Source organism: Anastrepha ludens, chromosome 5, assembly GCF_028408465.1.
Source record: "Anastrepha ludens isolate Willacy chromosome 5, idAnaLude1.1, whole genome shotgun sequence".
Lineage (NCBI taxonomy): Eukaryota > Metazoa > Arthropoda > Insecta > Diptera > Tephritidae > Anastrepha > Anastrepha ludens.
The window spans coordinates 123,647,004-123,669,653 of record NC_071501.1 but is presented as its reverse complement, the minus strand read 5'-3'; the positions used below and the strand labels follow the sequence as shown (position 1 = coordinate 123,669,653).

General features: G+C 35.8%; 3 protein-coding genes across 5 annotated transcripts in view; 1 reads left to right on the top strand and 2 right to left on the bottom strand.

Annotated features, from left to right (window-relative positions):
* Positions 1–10,868, bottom strand: part of LOC128863804 (uncharacterized) — a 74,875-nt gene extending 64,007 nt beyond the window's left edge. Inside the window, 2 exon segments of the mRNA XM_054103158.1 lie at positions 9,307–9,875; positions 10,544–10,868. Coding sequence (XP_053959133.1) covers positions 9,307–9,509 — 203 coding nt within the window. The 5' untranslated portion in view covers positions 9,510–9,875; positions 10,544–10,868.
* An 829-nt stretch (positions 10,869–11,697) lies between these two features.
* Positions 11,698–12,957, top strand: LOC128864139 (mitochondrial import inner membrane translocase subunit Tim21). Of its 2 annotated transcripts, XR_008454654.1 has the most exons (4): positions 11,698–12,172; positions 12,223–12,405; positions 12,465–12,700; positions 12,752–12,957. XR_008454654.1 is itself a non-coding variant. In XM_054103658.1 (3 exons), exons 1-3 carry the CDS (start codon positions 11,813–11,815, stop codon positions 12,630–12,632), a joined length of 711 nt encoding a protein of 236 aa, XP_053959633.1. In that variant the 5' UTR covers positions 11,698–11,812; the 3' UTR covers positions 12,633–12,957. The 2 variants fall into 2 exon arrangements, 1 of the variants encoding a protein (XP_053959633.1); XM_054103658.1 differs by having other exon boundaries at positions 12,465–12,957.
* Positions 12,958–12,980: 23 nt separating this feature from the next.
* On the bottom strand, positions 12,981–14,476 carry LOC128864138 (uncharacterized). Of its 2 annotated transcripts, XM_054103657.1 has the most exons (4): positions 14,217–14,476; positions 13,826–14,160; positions 13,639–13,764; positions 12,981–13,580 (listed from the first exon to the last, which is right to left on the bottom strand). In XM_054103657.1, the coding sequence occupies exons 2-4, from the start codon at positions 14,156–14,158 to the stop codon at positions 13,065–13,067; spliced, it is 975 nt and encodes a 324-aa protein (XP_053959632.1). In that variant the 5' UTR covers positions 14,159–14,160; positions 14,217–14,476; the 3' UTR covers positions 12,981–13,064. The 2 variants fall into 2 exon arrangements, with proteins under 2 accessions (XP_053959632.1, XP_053959631.1); XM_054103656.1 differs by having other exon boundaries at positions 13,826–14,476.
* Between the last annotated feature and the right edge of the window lie 8,174 nt (positions 14,477–22,650).

Genomic DNA, 22,650 nt, shown 5'->3' with positions numbered 1-22,650 from the left:
ACTTATTGGACTTTAGTGGCTCTTATTTTGCGACCAAAAAATTCTAATATGTTTTGGAAAAATTCAATACTGTAATTAAATTTTTATTAAGATGGGTTCTAAAGCTACAGTTGTGGCTGATTAACATGTAAATTTGTCTTAAAACCTAGCAACTTATTGCCTGTCAATTAAACTGTACTATTTGTGTTGTTTTGTTAACAAGTCACCAAAAGTACGCATCATTCATTTAATAATGGGAATAGAAGTAAAAAGCTCTCGGAGTGTTTATTAATAGTCACTAAACAGCAATTCAGTTTTTATCTTTATCCCACTATCTCTGTCTAAGGCAGTTAAAATTAAGAAATCAATCAGTCATTCGGTTATCAGTATTTGAGTTTTCAATAAGTGTGTACATTTTTGTCACTTATACATATGCACATACATACATATGCGTGTGTATATACTTGGCTGTATAATTTGTTATTGAACAGCTTAAGCTGTGGAGGTAGACGCAATACATAAATGGCATTTAAAGTGTTTACCACAATTATTATAGTATAAAAGTCTACTCAGATCGTATTGGAATGCGTTAGCACTCCTCTGTAAATGTATGTATGTATGTGGTGTACATGTATGTGGATTTAGGTGTTTTCTGACAACTGATTGCGTTGCGCTTAATCACATAAATTTCTTTGTATTCATTGAAATGTGTGAAAGGAATTGAGTATGTGTGTGTGCATGGTATTTGTATTTATGTGTGTATGTAAATATGTGGTGCTGTAAAATTTAATGCCCTGCAGAGAAAAGCTGAACTAGTGAGATGAATTTCTATTGATGTTCTGGCAAATACCAAACATTCTTGTAGTAGATAAGTAATTTTTCACTCCTGGTCAGACACGACAGAGCTGACTTGGATCTTACCTGTCAAAGAGCAGCGTGCAGGCAAGCGATTGCTTGTTGGGGAGACAGAAGAATAAACCACTACTCACCAGAGAACTTTTTTCAATGAGCACTATATACAATGCACTCTATACCAACGGACACTTTTTTCTGTACATACCACAAATCCTTAAGAATTAACAAGACAACCCCCCATAACATATTATTTCCTTTTTCACACTTTTCCTATAAGCGTACAAATTTGTCAGTCTCTAAGGTGTCCGGTTAAGAGAAAGTACACTGTACATATATTATGTACTTGCCTGCCTGTACACACATGCATATGTATATATGTACATAAAGTATTATACTCGTGTACATCATTGTGTTTGTGTCGATTTAATCAACAAAATTGCTGCTGTATACGCTTAAAACGATGATAATCAAATTTATCAAAAGTGCTCGTTAGCAGGTCTTTCATTTTGATCAAAAACGCGACAAAGTAAATACATAAAAATATAATACGTATACATGTATGAGTGTATGTATGAGCAAAACCACAATGTTATGCTGGATGAATTTTACAAAAATGATTATGTAAAACTCAATTAAATTGGAAAATGTTAATGCGTTGATAAGCGCATGAGAATAATTACTTATATTTATTATCGTTTGCTTTACAGAACATGCACATGGATGGGATCAAAAGAAATTGTTCTTCAAAGACTAACTACTTCGTTTATCAAAGGCGCCTTCGGTTCGCACTTCTCTGCTCGCTATAATTGGGCTATGTTTGCTTGAAGAAAAATAAGTATGCATGTGAAAGCAACAGCAAGGTTGCTGCCAACTCTTTTTCAGGAGAGTTTCGTTTGTCTGCGTTGATACAGGGAGAATTTTATTGCTTCAACATTGCGAATTCTCATTTGGCGTTGACCGATGTGTTCACACTCCTTGCAAATACTTAGTTTTTAGTCTATAGTCAACAAAAAGATTGAGAAGAATGGGAACACAAAGGGTGTTAACAGAGCACGAGCATCACAAGTAACGCGTTGACGCAACAAAGCCACTCGTCTCTAGCGAATAGGGTTTTGCCTCATAAAACTAGTATAACTCACTATTTTACTAATAAATGTTATTTTAGGCAGGTCTATATTCCAGCGCTGCCAATATATTTTTATATTGTATATACCAGTTGCTTCATCTATTCGCCAGTTGCTAATGCTTGGCGAAAAGAATTCGAATAGAAAATTCTTACAGAACAGTTATTTCTTATAAGACTATTCTGTGAAAAATCGAAAATAAACGTCGTTCAACTTTAAACTGCATTAAAATCAAGAATTTCACAAAAGTTGTTACGTAATCGTATGGATATCTTTATTGGCCCACTAAGCACATAACTAATTTTACAAAACGAGTCAGCAAACTATTTATCGTGTCTCAAATTTCAGGTCAATATAAGAGCTATATAAATTATGTTAGCTACCTCTGGGCATTCAAATATTAATAAACGCCATCTAGCTTCTGTCATGTAAAGCCTGGAGACCAAACTGCTCAGCAAGCAGTTCCTGCTGGGATGATACCGCAGGTTTCACCCCTGCAGACACCTGCTTGAGCCTGAGCCGCCTCCCAGGCACGTCAGGAGACATCTCTTAAACTACGCTGACGAAATCCAGGACAAAACTGACCGAAATCTACTGGACCTGACAGTGTTTAGACAGTCAATAAACGGCATTCACCGGGAGACCGTCACCACCTTCTTAAGCTCCCGTCCTGTGAATGCCGTAATCGGAGTCAACCACCACCTATAGCAGATGAAGAGCTCCAGCTTCCTTGTGAGACACGTGTAACACTGGCACAATTACGTTCTGGATATTGTAGCAGGTTAAACTCCTACTTATCCAGAATCGACCCCGACATACCAAACATATGTCCGGCATGTGAAGGCACCCCGCACGACACTAACCACCTTTTTACATGTCCCCTAAAACCGACTCATCTAACACCCCTCTCCCTCTGGACGCATCCCGTCGAAACAGTATGTTTCCTGGGCCTACCTCTAGATAAGCTAGACGAAGACGACCGGTGATATGCCCGACACTGACTTAACATACTCCGACTTTCTTCTTATAACGCCAAGCGTTAGAAAAGATTTGGCAATAAAGTAAATTTCTAGGTTGTTGTTGTTGTAGCAGCATAAACATTCTGCATACATGAACGGGGAATGCTGCTGGAGTGACAGTCCTTGGCCGGATATAAGTACGGGTCGTTCCGGTTAAGTAAAACCAACTGTCGCGGGAACGTAGGTCATTCATCTCATTGAAACGATTTAAGGCACATTTCCTCATTTTGGAATTATACGCAATAATATAATAGATTAATAATATATTATCGCAGTCAATAATGATAGAATATAAGATTACGCAAATTGAAATGGAAAAAAGAGCACGACTTTACTTTGACGTAGTTGTAGATAAGGTTTGTGAAAGAGTATGAGGAAGAGCGTGTCGAAATAGCCAACTTTAAACTTTTTCAACTTTAAACTTCAACAACTTTTATTCCTTAATAAATTATATAGTAGATGATATTCTCAATTGAAAAGAAAAACTAATTAGGTTAGCTTAATGTAAAATGCAATGTAATAGAAAAAAGTAGTTTATAAGCAAACAAAACACAACAAAACAAACAAAATTCTACAATTCCGGTAGCTCAACTGCTGCTTTAAATTTGCAGAGAGCGGAGTAGCGGTACCGCGATTTGCATATTCTCTAAGCCCGGTATTGTTATTGTAATGTTTGAGGTTATGCTTAAGTGGTAAGTCATTTCGTGAAGTTTCTAATTTAGCTTTCCATTTCATTCTTAAGGGGTTATACGCAGTTATGAAGCAAATAAAAGACGGGTTGTCAAGGATTTATCCTGAAGAAACTTCAGAATATTTTAATTTGAAAATTTTTGGCGGTTATAAAAGCATCCTTCAAGAACGTAACAAAATCTTTTATTTATGAAAATGTTGATTATAGAGCGCGCTGCAGGCGATTTCTGGAACCTCCTTTAAACGGTGTACATCGTAACTCAGGATTGGATTATCTGAAATCAAAAAACCAAACAAATTTTGTTAATATATTAGATTATCTAGTAATTAATCGTTCGGCTAATCAAAATAGTGAATTTTCACAAAATGGCAGCTTTTAAAAGAAATGATTTCGATTTTTACGTTAAAATTTGACCGTAAATTGATTATAAAATGGAAAATAAGTATCAGATTTACAAAAGGAACGATTAATTACTAGAAAATGTATCTTCAAAGATTGAGTTAAAACGGTTGACCGATCAAACAAGCCGTTTTCGAGATATCGTGTACACCGTCTTGAAAAATGCCGTTTTGAAAAAAACACGTTTAAAGTTTCAATACCTACCTTAAAACGTGCCGAGGCATCTCTACATATTTAGGTATAACTCCGAAAGTATTGCTTAGATCTACTTCAAATTTCGTGCGTATACTTTTGTATATATGTACATTACAAAAATGCAATAAAAAAAATCGATTTTTTTGAAAGTCATAACTGCGTATAACCCCTTAAAGGACTGAAAATTGTATACTGCCGAAAGGAAATTTCATTTTTATTTGCATTATAACTATCTGAAAAGGTCACGCAAGCCTTGATACATTGGGTTGGTGTTTAAATGATATTTCTCGTTCACACAAGTATCATTAAATACCAACATTTTGATTTCGCGCACACAAACTCTGGTTTGAGCCATCAACACATCGATCAAAAACAAAACTAACATGCGCTTGGCACATGTAAACGGAATTTTTACATTAAGTTCATGGAAATTGTTTTTTAGCCAACACTTTTGTGCAAACCAATTAGGTATGTGGTGAACGTTCATATGAAACCCGTATTTGTACATTTAGGCGTACACACGTTGGCATAACTCTGACAATGCCGCTGTCATACTCGTATTTCAGAACTTCATGAGATCATCAACCTTTGCGATAAAGTGAGTGAGCACTTGATAATCTGCCTCCACATCAATTTTGTGCTGGCTTGTGCGCATTAATAATATTTCTTTTTTTTCAGTTTACTGTCAATATCCCTTTTACACCATTATTTGTATGTTTGTGTGTGTATGTATTTAATTTTTTTCATAACGTTTAGTTAGCTGCGAAAATAATCCGATAATTATATCACTTTTACGTGTGTAGCAGACACAACAAAATGTGGGATGAACAGATTTTACGAAAAAATAATCACCGGATGCCAATTATTTCATTGCAGACAGCAGCGATTCTGTGTTCCCTGCCGGCGGGGCCTATGAGAATTTTTTAAGTGAACATGGAGCCGGTTCCACTGTTGTATATGTATGTATAAGTAAGTACATATGTATGTGCATATATACAGCAGCATCGTTGAAAGTGATCGTGGATTATTTCAAGCACAATCCATTACTGATAAGATAAATTATCTCGAGTATAAAAAAATGATGTGAGCGCAAAAGATATCGGGTGCTAACGTAAACATTAGAAATGAATCAACAAAAATTCACCCATTTCAAATGGTTCTTTAATTAGAAGTGTGACTCTTGCTGGTAAAGAATAATAAATATTTATTTTTCGACTCTCTCGCTGTTTTGTAACCTTGATGCCCCAAAATATACGGATATTTTCACACTTCGTCCAGTACATACATACATCTGTGTGTACACACACATAAACATGTATAAATACATGTATATGTATGTATGTAAGCATTTATAATGCGTTGTATATGATTTTCCAACGTTTTTTAGCACAATTTTTTAAGACCCCATTTTTGAAAACTCTAAAAAAAAAAAAATTAATAACAGACTATGGTGTGGGAGATAGCGCAGCAAGATGGTATTAACGTTGAAGTTAAAAGAAGGAAATGACGACGGATTGGCCACGTCCTGCGTAGATGTAACGAATCATGGAATCCGCTGGGAAAATATATGTACATACATATGTACATACATATATTTTTGAAACTAAATTCGAATTCCCATAAATTGTTTTGGGTAAAGACCTCTACTAACGAACAAACAACAAGGATATTTCTGAGATCAAGAAAGCTGTGCTGAGAATGCTATTATTTTAAGATCGGGACTGGGCATAGGGTTGCAAATCTAAATGGTGAAAGCGAGCGAACATACCCGATTGGGGGATTTTAAAAAGAACGAAAAAAGAAGAAAGAAAAACAAAAAAAAAAAAAGCAAAAAGAAAAATAAATGAAAAGAAAATAAAGGAAAAAAGAGAAGAAAAGAAAAAAACAGAAAACTAAAAAGTTGTATCTTCTTTTAAATAAAAGAAAAAACAAAAAAAAAACCAACCGCCTACCGACGAATACTTAAGCACCGACAGTACTGCTTTCTTATGGCAGCAGGAATTTTAGTTCGTTCAAGCCTCACCCATACAAGGCTGCTAGCTCTTGCGACAATTTCCAAAAAACAGAGCCAGCAAATCCTAATTTGAGCAACTCTCCCTAAAATATTGCAACTCTCGATAATTGTTGCCTTTCGAGATCTGCCCAACGATTCAACGAACCATTTAATTATGACAATAAATAAATGTACAAGCAAAGTGGCGCAATTAAATCAGGGATTGAAATTTAATTAAGACAATTCGAACAAATTCTGCAACCATAAATTAAAATAATCAAATTTATCAAAAAATAAAAGAAGATCCGATTTGAATCAAAGTGTTGGCGGAAAGTAAAAAGCTCTTGACCTTTAAACAGTAATTTGTCAATGAAATAATTGGGAAAAACACCTAAGCACGTACATACATACGTATCTATGATTGCAAAACATATGCATGTATGCGCTATTGAAAGCGACATTATGCTTCAGCATGCATGTAAATGTTTAGTTAACCGTTTGAGTCACAGGGTGTATTGAAAACACAGAATCCACAATACGCAAAATGTACTGGGGTTTCTCTACATAAAATCTCAATAGCGCCCTGCTTGGGGCTCAAACGGTTAAATATCCATGTATGTATGTATGAGTGTATATTGAAGTTATTAATAAGAGACTCTGTGATAAGTTATTAATAAATGCACATGCACATGCATACATATATGGATCGCAGTTCATCCACAAATACGTACTCTGTATGTATGCCGGAAAGATGCGTCTTTCTTGGGTCGTTAAATTTAACTCGAATATGAAGCACAGAAGGCTTACACATTTTAAAGCGCAGTATAGTAAGTAGTATGACTGGTTAAGGAGGTTTGCTCACACATATTTGGTATGAAAATAAATACATACACCTGCACATACACTTGTGCGAGCTAAATTGTTATTTATGTATTAAGAACATATTTTTTACTGGTTTGGTATCAAGGCGAATTGAATACTGAATACTGTATTCTATCGTTTTTGGTTTGGTACTAATAAATTATGTTTCAAATTTACTTTCGGTGTGTGGTGCTTTTAGACGATAATCCGAAACCGAAAACATCGAAAACAATAATCTGAACTGTATCTTTCTTAATTTTTTTGCTGACATTTAAATTTATTTATTTATTTATTATTAAAGTCAACATACAACCATAGGTTATTTTTACAATGATTGACCTTAAGAATAGTTTACATAAACGGATTAACAGTAAAATCGAAACTAAAATTAGAATTAAAATTACAGATAGTATTAAAGAAGTATAAGTTGGAGAAAGTATTAAAAGGAAAGTAAGGTAAAAAAAGTAGTAGCAGGAGTAGGGATTAATGGGAAGAGATTTAAAGTACACTCAGCAATTTTCGGCAAGATGGCGAAGCAATTTATTTTTGAAACACGAGCTTTCTTTTATACGTTTGATTTTGCAAGGTAAGGTATTCCAGAGACGGACAGAGAACACAAAGTATTGACGTTCAGTCACCAAACAACTGTATTTCATCGGGACTAAGTTTAACGAACGGCAGGACTTTAAAGGCATAAGTCGATCTTTGAGGTATCTGGGTTTCTGAGTGTTTATGATCTTGTGGAGTAAAACTTTTTTTCGCGAATACTGAAATATGGTCATAACGTTTTTTACAGTACACGTATCTAGCAATGTTGTTATACAAAACATTAAGCTTACTACGACAGACACTATCACAAGGAGTATATAACTCGCAACCATACAGTAACGTTGGTAACACACGTTGGTAATTTTTGGTGGATTCCTTTATTTTTCGGTTAAAATAACTTATTCTAAAAAAGGTTCTATAAACAAAAAACAAGTATTGATTAGTACATTCGAGCATTATTATTATTTCAATATTGTTTTTTAAGAAGTTTACAATCTGTTACCTGCACAGTTCACTTGTATGTTCCTGAGCTTATGCATTATGTGTACATTAAAACCTGACCAACCTTAACCAGTTTCAACGTATTCCAATGCTCGTCAAATTTGTGCGTGCAAAACTAGCACTGTAACAATTATTATAAAAAAATACACACATACATGAACACACATATTTACTTGACATGCGCTCTCCGAACATCAAAATTTAGCTGTGGCTGCAAAGGTCGGTTTAATCATCACTTAATTAACAACTACAGATAAGTGAAATAATTAAATTCATTAAATGTATAACTTTTTATATTATATTAAACAAAAAATTTAAAAAAGTTTAAATGCAAACATACGAGTACACCTGCATGTGCATACATTTTTAATTACTATTTAATTAACTTGCCAATTATTAGCACTAAGTTTAAATGTTATCATATAATTAGCTGACAATTTAAGCTTATCAAAAAAGACATTTAATCAGACAAACTAAACTCATTAAGATTGTCAGATACGTTTTAATTTGAATTTTTTATAAGATACAACTTTACGCAATCGAAATACAAACACAAAATGTGTTTGTTTAGCATAAAAACCTGTTATAATCAAGGCATGACATGTGATTTTAGGCACAGCAACTCTTAAAATCGGTGAATTGGATGTTGAAAACATTGAAAAATATATGGTCGTTGCATTTGCATAAATTCGTTATAATGGAGTTATTCTGTAGGGAAATCGTAGTCTTGAAAAACACTTCGTTACAGAAAACATTTCGCTATGGGAGAGTTCTCTATATATGTAGAAGAGTCTAACTGTACATTCCATGTATAGGTATTTGCACATTGGTTGTTGTTGTTGTTCTAGAAGTATACTTATCGCCGTCAGTGTTATGCTCATTGGTAATAAAGATCTCTAGCTGCATGATGTGCGCTGCTGAATCTGAATACTTTCTTAAAACTAATCTGGTATACCTGCACACATACATATGCCTGCTTATATTACATACATATGTGTACGTAACTACCATAAGAGGTACTCAAATTTCTTAATGAGGTACCCGATTCAGACCACTTATTGTGACGTAATTAGATAATTAAAATAAAAAAAAGATTTTAGGCAATAACAAATTTCTACTGTATAGTTTTATTGTGCTTACCAGAAGAAAATCCTTAGTGAATTTGCAATCAATAAAGCAAGACACACATGCAGCGAGAATCCATCTGCATCCTGTGTCTTCTTGATCTCCAAATATTGCGGCACGTAAGGTATAACACCGCCGATTACCATAGCCGATGCTGCGGCTCCACTGGCCACGTGGCCGACAGTGATGCCGAGTTCATCATGTATAACCCAATCCATGTTAGCTATATGAAATGCTTCTAGGGATTTTTAAGTCGTAGCCGATATTAAATTATGACTTTGAGCGATATGCCAAAAATTTTATAATTGAATGTGCTGTGAAGACGGAAGCTGGATAGTGCTGGTGTTCACACATACATACATTAATGCTGCTAACAATTTTTTAGCTAATGTTAATAATTTTGTTTACTTAAATATAATTAGAAATACAAACGGATGGATATGTTTGATGTTGCTGTGGATTTTTAATGTATTCTACATTCGGAGAATAAAAATTTAAAGTAACGTTTTGCAATTATTGCCCGAAAGCGTTGCTGGAAGTTCTTCCGTTTTACTTAGCTTTTTCTATTTTCACTCGTATTTCATCTAAAATAAACAGGAATTGTCAAAATCGTATATTTTCTAATTGACTTAATTTTTTGTTTCAAAACAAGAGTTAATTTTTAATTTATTTCACGCTTGTATTCTATTGAATATAGACACTTTGCATAACCATGAAGGAAAAGTCTATTAGCAAACAAGAAATCGTTTCCACGTCTACATTGGCGAATGTTAAAAAATATATACTATTTGAATTCTTGTAGGACGACTCGACTATAAATGTTCCGAGTAGACAAGTATATCGCAATTTTGTGTGAAAGCAAAACGAGCTGTAGACTGACAACAGAATACGTAGACAAAATAGTGGCAATGTGATGAAATTGTATGTGTGGGCGCAGATGCTATGGAAGCCACTCTATTTATTGTTTCTCAATTATTCAGAACAGCATTACTTTGGAAGTTCTCACATACTCGTTTTACGTGGTAAATGCGTATATATAAGAGTTGGAATTTCTTTTTTTCTTTAAATGTTTTATCTAGATTTTACACACCGTGTCACTTTTATTGAATTTTCCATCGCGCTTACATACATAATATGTATACTCAGTTATAGAAAACCAAATTCAAGAAAGTCGTCTATACGCATCTTCACGGTTACGCTTCCAATTCGTTCGCTTACGCTGCGGCACAATTTACAATCTTACAATACCTACTACACACACTTATTCAATCATCATTTTATTACACGTTTAACACTTTTTGATTTCGACCACAAGCATTTGCCTTTTCAAATTGTTTAAGGCCTTCACAACATTTCTTAGCAAAAGTAAAGCTTTGCGTTGTTCTCCAAAGCTATTTTTGATACTTTCATTTTCTCACATACACAAAGATGAGTTGATGGAAACACGGCGCGCACGCACACGTCTATTCCTCATTCTGGTTCACGCTTTTCTGATTCAAATTCTTGTTCTGACCAAGTACTCTTCGACAACTTCTCTTGGTTCTCTGCTTCGAGCTCGATTTTTGGGCCACATTCACAAAAGTGCAGCAAAAAATTCTTTGAACATTTGGTATTCAAGGCAAAATGTCAAAACGACGAATGCCATGTGAGTAAACAGATGCTAAATGACAACTGAAAACCAAATGTAAAAACGGCCTTGCCACACTAAATTTCAAAAAAAAAAAAAAGAAGATTCAATGCAATAAAAAGTTCGACTTCAATGTATAAAAATAAATAAATAATTTCCGCGTATACTTCTGAAATGAAAGTTTGTCATTGCCTGTCAAGGGGCGACCGATATTAGAAAGAAAAAGTGCGTGTAGCGTAGTACAGATAATAGAAGTGAAACTTTCAAGGCAGACAAAGAAAGAGAGAGGGACCCGAGAGGGTTTGCACCAAAAGGCAAGCGCCAAAAAGTGGGCAGTGTTATTTCTCACTAGAAATTAGCAACCAAGAGGTAAAATGCAGAAAAAATGACCTAAAGTGTATCTAAGATATATATATAAGGTATAGCTCTCTCTCTACTTTTCCTCTACGTTATATCTCTCTCGCGGAACGAAAATGCCCAAAACGTTGCATGGCCTTGAAATTTTACTTTCCACTCTCGCTCGGCCATCGACGCCTAAGAAGTTTGACTTCAAAAAAAGAAAACAAATTGGAACGCAAGAGAAATTCAATAAGCATAAGTTTAAGTGCAGTTATATTGAAAATTATACATTTTACTAACTCCATACTACGCAATTTACTCATTTTCGACTCCAAACGATATCTGAAGCACTGCTTTGCTCATGTAGACAGGTCTTAAATAGAAAAAGGAACGTAGAAAAAACAAATATATGAGCAGACTGGCAATCAGCTGATTGTTCATGTCGTTCATTTGCAGCTGACATTAACCTTTATTTTTGATTCTGTTTATATTGCCTATTTTAACTTTTGGCATAAGTATTTTAAAGTTTTATAATTAGCTTGCTAATTAAGCGTAATGTCTCAACTTATAGTGCTGCGTCAATTAATACGCAAAAATGAGCTTTTCAAATTTTCATTGAAGCATCAATGGTGCCGCATGATTGCGATCACGCACACGCCTCTACACCAAATGCGTAAGGAAGATCCAAACAGTGGCAAAGCTTTGCAGGAATCCGGTGGCCGTTCTGATGTATTGACAGACGTTCGCCCACTCGGCGAAAAAATAAAAGAAAACACAAAAACTGCCAGTTACACAGCAATTATTCTCGCCGGCATTGGAGTGACCGGCATAATGTTCTATGCCATATTCCGCGAACTCTTCTCGAGTTCTAGTCCGAATAATATTTATTCAGATGCTTTGGATCTAGTGAAAGAGGTTAGACACTAAATCATTTCAATTGCGATGATAATAATTTCCGTTTGCAGGATCCGCGTGTTCAGGATGCGCTGGGCGCCCCAATAAAAGGTTTTGGAGAGGAATCGCGTCGTGGACGCAGACAGCGTGTCGCGAATTCTACCTTCGAACGCAATGGCGTATTACATGTGCGCATGCAGTTTTACGTTCAAGGGATACGAAACCGGGGCACTGTTCATTTGGAATCGCGCAAAGTATACCTGTGTAAATAATTATACTTTCATAATCTGTTTAATATTTTCCAATTTAACAGACACCATCAGGAAAAATGGAATATCGTTATTTATTTGTACAACTCGATTATTACCCGCATACAGCAATTATAATTGAAGATAATCGCGCCTATGACCCAAGTCCGGCAGTAACAAAAACCGAATTAGATTCCGGAAGTTTGGAATTCGCCTCTTTTCAGAAGAAATGATAACTTGACTTAAAATAAATGAGTAAGGCGTTTAAGGTAAATACCGGGATTGTGCAACAAAGTCTAAGGTACGACTAACAAACAATCAGTCCTCGTATAATAATTTATTTTCGAATTAGTTAAGCGCGAATTGACCTGTAATTAGCCTGAATATAAATCAACTATTAAAGTATGGGTATATTTTTGATGCATGCTATGGGATTCTAAATAACTTTTTGGAAAAGAATGCACTTTTTCTTTCCACTCAACATTAAATTTGAATGAGTCACATTTTTTCCGAAATAAAATATAAATATGATAAGAGTGTGCTTAGAAGAAAATCATATCAGTTACTATTTTTTTTTGTTTCGATATGATATATTTTTAGTACATAACAGACGTCGAGAAATCATCCAAATCAATGTAATCCTCTCCTGAGTGATCACGCGCGTGTCAGTACAGCTTCTTCCACGGAATTACCTCCCATGCTCGAATAATGTGTTGGCCAAAAAGATAATCCTTAATCTTATTCATAACATAGAAAGATATACCGAAGAAGGAAGCGAAATATAACCAGAATTGACCCAAGCGCTCCCAAACACTCAGATGGTATCGCGCGGACACCTGTAAAACATCTAAGTCTAGTTGTATGCGAAGAATGTTGTCTTGTTCATGTCGAAAGTAAGTTTCCTGCACTGAGAGCTTAAAATACGCAGGGTTCGCCTTCAATTGCTCAAGCAGCGATGGAATTTGATAGTCGTGCACGTCAACATTACTATTATTAGAGTTAAGATCCACTTCGCGAAATTGTGTCTTTACATTGCGTCCCAAGAAAGGGCAAGTAAACTCTATGTATTGTTGGAGTTTCAGTTCAGCTTTAACTAAAATAGTGCCAGAACGCATCTGCACCGCCGATGGGATAATAGTCTGATAAGTAAGCAGCGCCGGTGGCGAGAGCGGGCATTTATGCTACGGAAGTGTATTTTTGTAAGAAATTGGAGAATTATAAACGAACGTTCAACCCTACCTTCAGTTTCGCCTCAAAAAATACTGCAAGATCAAAACTTCTAATGGGGCCCGGTAGTGAGTCAAGTTGTTGTTGGAAATGTACACGATCAATAGTGCCATCGTGATCGAAATCATCAGTCCGGTACTGGGAAAGTAAAAGCAATAAATCTGAAACTAACTTCACTTAATTGCCAAGTATTACTCACTTTAATGCCCTCACAGCTTCCACTTCGTTCTTGCATAAGGGCATTTAGCTGAGGAAATGTGCTGCACACCACCAAACCACTACTATCGGCTACATTAATCCTCTTTTCCGTTTCAGCAGTGAATATGCTATAGAACTTGAACTGCAAACGAGGCTGCTCAAAGAGAACGCGCGACTCCGAAATGCCGGAATATGGACTAAGCAGCGACACCAACAACATCGGAATCATCACGGACAGTATGATGAAGATTAGTACGATGATACTGGCGGATGAGCATAACGCGTTCTTATATATAATCGCAGTGTTCTTCGTGTGCAAGGGTATAAATTTCATTACTATGCGATTTACCCAGTTATTTGATTTATTTTAACGAATTAAATTTTCACGCCACCTGAAAAGTGCTTGCGGACTTTTAGTTATTCCACTTGACTTTGTTTCCATTGGCAACGATTCAACGTTGGTGATGATAGCAGCGAATAACATATAATGACGATGCCTACCAAATACTGTAAATCATTATAACCCTAAGGTTTTTTTTTTACACAAAATTAAATTTAATTCAAATCAGTTTTAAATGATTTTGTGTTTTTTTAGTTAAAAAATATTTAGCATGCGAAAAAAAGATGGCGCTAGGAGGCACAGGTGTGAGATCCAGTAATTTCAGTCATAGATGTCGCGAGCAAAGTTCTCGGCGATGGGAAACCCACCACACGGCACAGCACGCACCACAAATCCAAGACTTCTACCAGTGAATGTTAATAAAATCACAGAATGTTAATAACATAGGTACAGAAGTTAATAACATGAGCAGAGAATGTTAATAACATGAGGAGAGAATGTTAATGAAAGGAGAAGCTGCAAATGTTACTGTTAAGTATTTTTAGAACAATTTACTAGTTGTTGTTGTTGTTGTAGCAGTATCTTCGCCCTGTCAGTGTAGTGTAGTTACCGGTCGTCTTCGTCTAGTTCATCTAACGGTAGGCCCAGGAAACTAGCTGTTTCGACGGGTTGGGTCCAGAGGGGGAGAGGTGTTAGATGAGTGGGTTTTATGGGGCATGTGAAAAGGTGGTTAGTGTCGTGCGGGGTTCCTTCACATGCCGGACATATGTTTGGTATGTCGGGGTCGATTCTGGATAGGTAGGAGTTTAACCTGCTACAATATCCAGAACGTAATTGTGCCAAGGATACGCGGGACTCTCGGGGAAGCTGGAGCTCTTCGTCTGCAATAGGTGGGGGTTGGAATCCGATAACGGCATTCGGGGGTCGGGAGCTTAAGAAGGTGGTAAGGGTCTGTCTGATCCTGGAGTGGTCTGTCAGTTTTGTCCTGGATCTCGTCCACGTAGTTGAGGAGGTGTCTCCTGATGTGCCTGGGAGGTGGCTCAGGCACAAGCAGGTGTCTGCATGGCTGAGGCCTGCGGTAACACCCTAGCAGAAACTGCTTGCCGAGCATTTTGTTCTGCTCCTTTACAGGGAGCATGTGACATTTCTTTGTCTTTGCCCCAAGTGCTGCCGGCAAGCGACTTGAGGAACTTGTTGCGATTCTGTACTCTCGTTGCAATAGCGGTTGTGTGCGCTGAGAAGGAGAGCAAGCTGTCAAGGTCAATTTACTTTGAAAGGTTCGCTTATCATTTATAATTTATTATTCGCTTGCCATTTCAAAAATGAGGGAATAGTAAAAAATTTAATTTAATTTAATGTTCAGATGAGAGATGTGTGGTGTTTTAAATTTTTGTGTGGGCAAAACTCAGTGTGGTGATTATAAAGCCGGTGTTCTAAAATCTCTTACAAGAAATCTTTCAAAACCCAATTGTACTAAACTTATACTTACTGTAGCATTTGAGCCTTCTCCGTTCATTAATATTCTGAGGTATATGTACAAGGTGGTATAGTGAAAATATATTTAGAGTTGTGCTCTTTAACATACCGTAATTCGGCTCTGAGTGAATTTGACAGAATTAGCTATTGGGCTGACGTCATTGGGAACTGTTTACAAAAAAAAAACTGAGATTGTGTTGGTGATATAGGAAAAAAAAAAATCAATCCAAGGCCAATCGTTGCCGTCTGAACAACGACTGATTTGACGAGTGTGTGAATACATGTGAAATGATAGTGCAGAATTCGATTGCCGAATCGCCCACATGACGTGGCAGCCGAAGTTCCTCTGACAAGAGCAAACCTTGTAAATAAATGGTTGAAATGTTGATGTCAATATCTCTAAATATATATATATGTATATATTCTAAAATCACTTACTAGCAAACCTTTCAAAACTCAATTATACTAAAAAAGTTTAACAGTAACAATTTCGCCTTCTCATTTCATAAACATTCTCTGATATATAAAGGTGGCACAAAATTAATCACCCTATCGGGAGGCTTCTAATTTTTTCAAATGGAATCGTACATCATTCAAATTTGACACTTGTGAACTGGACACCTGCAGCATACAAACAGACAAGCAATAGAGCGCGTAAAGGTCAAAATAATCCATCACCCAAAATACATTTTTTATTTAATAAAAACGGTATTCAAAAACCAATTGGATGATTAATTTTGTGCTTAGAAAATGTGATAAGAAAATTCTGGTTCAAATTGCAAACAAATATTATTAATTACAAAGATTCGCAAAACCTCGACATTTTCAAACATCGATTTCACTGCAGTGTAGAGAGGTGTGTTGAATGCGGTTGCATAATAATTAAGGTGTCATCAGACGCGGCAAAAAAGTACTTTCAGCAAGACGGTCAAATAGAAGAGTTTCGGACAGTAATTTGAGGTCCAATTACACTACTCATGTAAAGTACTTTCCTAAATCAATTTTTTTATTTCCGAAAAGTACTTTGTATTCTAAAATTCAGAAACTGCAGCAAAACGCTTTCATGCGGTACATTTTCTTGGACATTTTGATTGAATTCATGTTGTTAAGGATATGAGCAAAATCTTTGTTAGGCAAAATATTTTTTGACTCCGACCGTGTTGTGCTAATAATATAACGACAATAACGTTGACCAACCACAATTCAAAAAAATATAAAATTTTCAAACCGGCTAGTTGCATTTTTGTTCAAATTTTTTTCTCATATATTCCATAAAAGTTAAGTTGGGTTTAACCAATTGAAAATATAAAAGGAAATTCTGCAAATACTAATTAGTCAATACTTGATAAGTGGGTGAGGAAATGCTATTATTATAGCGTTTGGTATTGTTGTTATAATATTATTGAAACATGTGTTTCGAAAATACTTATGCGCCCACATCTGACGTTAGACAAAATCCTTTCTCACAAACACATTGAGATAAATACTTACATACACTTCATACATTTTTCTTTCCCCATTTGTTTGGTTATCGTTGTCAGCGTAGCGGTACTACGTTCTCCAACATGTCATGCCTTTTTGCTAGCAAAGAAAATATGTACTCATAATGTGTGAGAAAGCAGCAGATGAAATTCGTTTATACGAGTATGTCTGCATGTATTTTCTTTTGTTTTTGTTGAGCGCTGCAGAAAAAACCGCAACGCTCACGCAATTGTTATGCGTTATAACGGCAAAAAATGCAGAATGTTCAAATCGCACGTACGAGTATGTATTTACAGTGATGCGCACATGCTTAAGACCATTAGAGTGGAAGCCGAAAATATTTTGTTTAGTAGGTATACAAAAATGTTGAGCTTCTTTAATTTTTCTTAAATAACTGGAATAATTAATAAATTGCATACATAAGTATCCATGTACTTTGCATAAATAGGCCTGTGCAAAATGTCATGATCCTATTAATCCAATTTATTCAGTGCCACTTATTCGTATAAACGCACTGTTATTGTTGTTTTCATAAAAAACGCACTCTTAATTTCAGCTTTACTACCTTATCTTTTCTTTCTCAATGCATGATTTGCTCTCTTCTCTCTCTGAATGTGAATCATTGCAACAACTTGTAATTCATATTGATTTCAATTCAAGTTTCGTTATTGTTGTTATACCTATACCGTTGCTTCTTAAATATCATACTAAAAATGATAGCATATTCGTTTAAACGCTTCGGAGTAAGGAAGCCGAAAACATTGAAGTGAATAAAAAAATAACTTTCTTTTTGCATTAAATTGATAATTTTTAACAAATCAAGTGGAAAATTTTTTTAATCATATGTTTTTTAAGATTTTTATCAAAATACCAAGGGGAAAATATTTTAATGATTCTGAAAAGGTCCAAATCCACCTGTACCAGAGGAGGATCAGAGGGAGTGGAGCACTTAAAAAAAAATTGGCAAAAATTATGGCGTGAGAAAATTTAAATTAAATTGAGTTTTTAGAATTTTCCAAAGCCCCTTATATTCTTTTCGGCTTCTAGTTTTAATTCGTTATGTGACCAAACATACATGTAATTTTATTGAAAATTGAGTTTTGATTTATGTCTGTAAATTTCTATATACATATCGCACCCTAAATACAAAAAGGTCCCAACTCAAAATGTACCTTCTGCTCAAATATGAACGAGGCGTTATCAATAAAACGGTCCGCGGATGACATATGGCAAAAATAAATTTTTTGTTTTTTGGTAGGACTGTTATAAGCTTACATGGCAAATTTCAGCGTGATATGTCACATAGTTTGTTTTCTGTGCTACTGTAAACAAGTCAAGCTCAAGTGTGGAAAATTTTGAGTTGTGACCCTTTTGTATTTAGGGTGCGATATATATACATATACATATGTGTGTATGTAAATATTTTATGTTTGAAAAGCGTAGGTAAGGGAATTAATTTTGAGTTTGAGATATTTTACAAACATAATTTTGTTACTTATGTTTAAGTTATAAAAAATTAAAGGTTATGTACTTTCACTTATTCCGTTCGTTGTTTCACAATTTTTTTTGCTACTAACTTTTTATGTTGTATTAAAAAATTGCAAAATTTTATGTATTTATTTATACTTACTTATATGTTTTTCGTGTTCACTACTTTATTATTATTTTATTACTCAATTTTGAAAAAATTTATTTAAATATAATTTTGAAAATGTTTTCCCTTCCTTATGTATTTTGTACTGATTGTGCTAATTTTTATTGTTTGTAGGTGTATAGGGGTGATGCCAGCCCACTGGGCAACCGTGCACTAAGTGTAAACAGAAAATGTCCAATTTTTGTTTAAAAAATACCCATTCAATGTTTCTTTCGGTGTGGCATTACTGACGTGTGTTATAAACAATTCAAATTTTTCATCGCTCTCATGAGAAAAAAAGTTTTGCATCGAGTTAATTATGATTTATACCATAGATGACTAGATGGGAAACTCTTTTTCTCGTGAGAGCGCTGAAAAATGTGAATTTTTTATGCATTTGAATGGGTATTTTTTAAGCAAAAATTGGGAATTTTTAGTTTCCACACCGCCATTGAGGTTAGTATATAGTGCGCGGTTGCCCAGTAGCCTTATATCACCCGTATACACCTACATATGAGGAAAATACAAACAAAAAACACAAACACATTTAAATGGAATTTTTGAAAATTGATATACAAATGCTATATAATAATATGAAGTAATGAATTCGAAAATGTGTATAAGTGTAAAGCTGAAACAGATAACTTTGAAGTTTATGTATGTTAAAAATAGTTATGTATGTTTGCAAAATATTTCAAGCTCAAATTCAATTTCCTTACGCTTTTTAACCATAAAACACTTACATATATACATATTTACATTCATAAACCAACACACATTTACAATAAAATTATATGTATGTAAAATGTATTCAGTATTGTATGTATTTCGCCTATCAGCTGTTCAAAATCCCATAATGTGTGAATGCTGCCAAGTTTTGAAACGTCCTCATGGGCGCGCTCTCTCTCAAAATGAAAGAGTTTCCCATCCTATTATCTATGATTTAGACGCCAAAGAAGCAACATGACGAGGGACTGTGTTGATGTTTTTCGTATGCCACCAACAGAATCTCATGACTCCTGCTATGCCAGCCAATCAGATGATTCTGTCAAATTCACTGAGAGCCGGTTAACGGTATGACCTCTAAAGATCTTTTCATCTTGTCACGCACCAGCCCATTCGGCTACGGCGGGTGACAGGATGAACTAATTTGAATGAAATAGTGTTCCATGCTCACTCTTTACAATAAAAAAATGGATTGAAAAATATTTGTGCGTATTTTATTACTTTTCGAATTAAATGAAATATATTTTATAATGTTCTAAGGCGGGAGCAAGGCAACAATGCGCAAATTGTATACTGATCTTGAGACATGATGTATATCTCTGTCAATCTCTCAACTAGAATCCTTTTAGCGGTGAAACTGTAAACCCCAACCAGAGACTGGGTGCCTCAGAAAGTGGGAAACCACAGTGGAAGGAGAGGGAACAAAAGAAGTGGGTGATCTGGCTCTCCTAGAGGGGACTGGTCCTGACAACCTTATATCAGTATTCATTGTCGCAAATCCACAATGAAAGTAATGGTCTGCACAAGACTGTAGTCTAATGATGGTGATGAATGATCTAAGGGTGACGTAAGTTTTATTAACTATAGAGTTCTTCATACGAGTACATACATGAGAGCATACGCACAGTCACACATACAAATCAATAAACAGAAGGTTGTAAGGAGAAATTGTATAAAAACTATTTACGCCTCCGTTTTTTCATTAGCTCACCCTGGGCGTACTAAAAGTGAAGTGCGTAAACGCTCCGCTTGCATTCCTCCGCAGTTTGCATGCAAGGTAAGAAAAATGTAAGCGTTTGTATGTATGGCAAACCGCAAAGAACGCAACATATTGACAGCATTTAGAGTAAATTGGGAGCTCACGCACTTTCAAAACGTTTAACGCAGTTTAAAGTCGATTAAAATGCGTTAAATGTGGAACCGCAAGTTGCAGTAAATTTGGCTGTTTAAAAAACGTGTTGGTGCAGCATTTAACAGTTTATTAAAAAAAAAAAAATTGTAATTTTTTTTGTATGCCAACACAATAAAGCATTTTGCCTAAATATCGCATGTAAAATAGTCGCTTATCTTGTCATACTCCACAATTTTTTGTATTCGATGTCCACTTGCGTTCAACAGAGCAACAGTGCGACAGTGCGCCAGTGGAAGCGATGTGTACGACGTGATATCCTCGGAGACAACACTTCGCAAAAGCGCAACTGGACACTACTTTTTTGCTGTTGTTGTTGTTGTTTTCGTTGTTGCATCAACAAACAGGTGTTGGACGCCTCAGGTCTTGTGGGTGCGCACAAAAACCGTAGCGTTTACTCTGTTTAGTTTTTGTTCCTTTTAATTTTTTAGAAAACTGTGAAAAAATGGATTTCAAAATATCAGACATCCTTTAAATATTTACAAATGCGCGCACAACTTTGAATGGATAACAAACTGTCAGAAATGCGTTGGTTGTTTTTAATGGTGGTAAAGCAGACACGCTGGCGTTGGCCCGGCGGGAAATCGGTATTTTTAACGAACATTTTGCGAATGTGCAATTTAAACTTTTTTCGAACGCTTGTGTGCGCTTGAAATTGTAGCGATTTTTTGACAGTTTCGTAATTGTGAATTGCGTTGGTGGTTGAGTAGTTTTGTGGTCCAGCTGGTCGCTTTGCTCAACCACTTCGTGAAAATAGTTTTTGCATCTCTGCGACAGCTGTTTGTAGCGAATTTATGATGCTGAAAAATTAAACACGCACAAACACACATACAGTGGCTCATAGCTTATTTTGTGTGATGCATTATTGAAATGATAATTTTTTATTTGAGCCACATTTTCAGAAAACCTTAAATACAAATTCAAAAACAGAACAACAACAACAAATAAATTCGAAGAAACTTTAATTTAAGAAGAATATTTACAACAAAAACAAAATATAGTAAATTTTTGCACACGAAATTACCTCACAGCTGATTACCGTTATTGACGTCAATATTACGACTTTCAACTCGCAATTTTTTTTGAATGCTGCTCTAAATACTTTCTTAGGCTGATTTTCTTGTTGTGAGAGATCGGACGGGAGTATAAACTTACCGTGATGGGCTGGCGCGTGACTACCATTTGGAAGTGCGTAGGTTTGAATTTCCGTGCATGAAACTCCAAAATGAAACAGTTTTTTCTAATAGCGATCGCCCCTTGGCAGGCAATGGCAAACCTCCAAGTGTATTTCTGTGATGGAAAAAGCTCCCAAAACAAATATTAGCCGCTCGGAGGAGGCGTAAAACTGTAGTTCCCTCCATTAGCGGAACAACATCAGGGCGCACGATATCAGGAACTCGGCCGAACACCCAAAAAAGGTGTAAACGTCAATTATTTTTTTTACTTTAAACTACGTAACTTTGTTCTTTTTATGCTTGCGTGCTAACCGGCGCCAATTGGACACACCAAGTGAAGCCAAGTCCTTCTCCACCTGATCTTTCCAACGCAGAGGAGGCCTTCCTCTTCCTCTACTACCACCAACTGGTACCGCATCGAATACTTTCAGAGTCGCAGCGTTTGTATCCATTCGGACGACATGACCCAGCCAAAGTAGCCGCTGGATCTTTATTCGCTGCGCTATGTCTATGTCGTCGTAAAGCTCATACAGCTCATCGTACCATCGTCTGCGATATTCGCCGTTGCCAACGTGCAAGGTCCAAAAATCTTACGCAGAATCTTTCTCTCGAACACTACAAGCGTCGCTTCATCGGATGTTGTCATCATCCCAGCTTCTGCGCCATACGTTAGGAAGGGCATGAGGAGAGCCTTGTAGAGTGTTACTTTTGTTCGTCGAGAGAGGACTTAACTGTTCAATTGCCTACTTAGTCCAAAGTAGCCCTTGTTAGCAAGAGAGATTCTACGTTGGATTTCAAGGCTGAC

Coding starts and splice junctions, on each gene's coding strand:
- LOC128864138 (XM_054103656.1), bottom strand. CDS start 14,158: ATGAAATTTATACCCTTGCACACGAAGAACACTGCGATTATATATAAG. Junction 13,765..13,825: donor GAAGCTGTGAGGGCATTAAA/GTGAGTAATACT, acceptor TTACTTTCCCAG/TACCGGACTGATGATTTCGA. Junction 13,581..13,638: donor TTTTTGAGGCGAAACTGAAG/GTAGGGTTGAAC, acceptor ACACTTCCGTAG/CATAAATGCCCGCTCTCGCC.
- LOC128864139 (XM_054103658.1), top strand. CDS start 11,813: ATGTCTCAACTTATAGTGCTGCGTCAATTAATACGCAAAAATGAGCTT. Junction 12,173..12,222: donor CTTTGGATCTAGTGAAAGAG/GTTAGACACTAA, acceptor TTCCGTTTGCAG/GATCCGCGTGTTCAGGATGC. Junction 12,406..12,464: donor TTCATTTGGAATCGCGCAAA/GTATACCTGTGT, acceptor CCAATTTAACAG/ACACCATCAGGAAAAATGGA.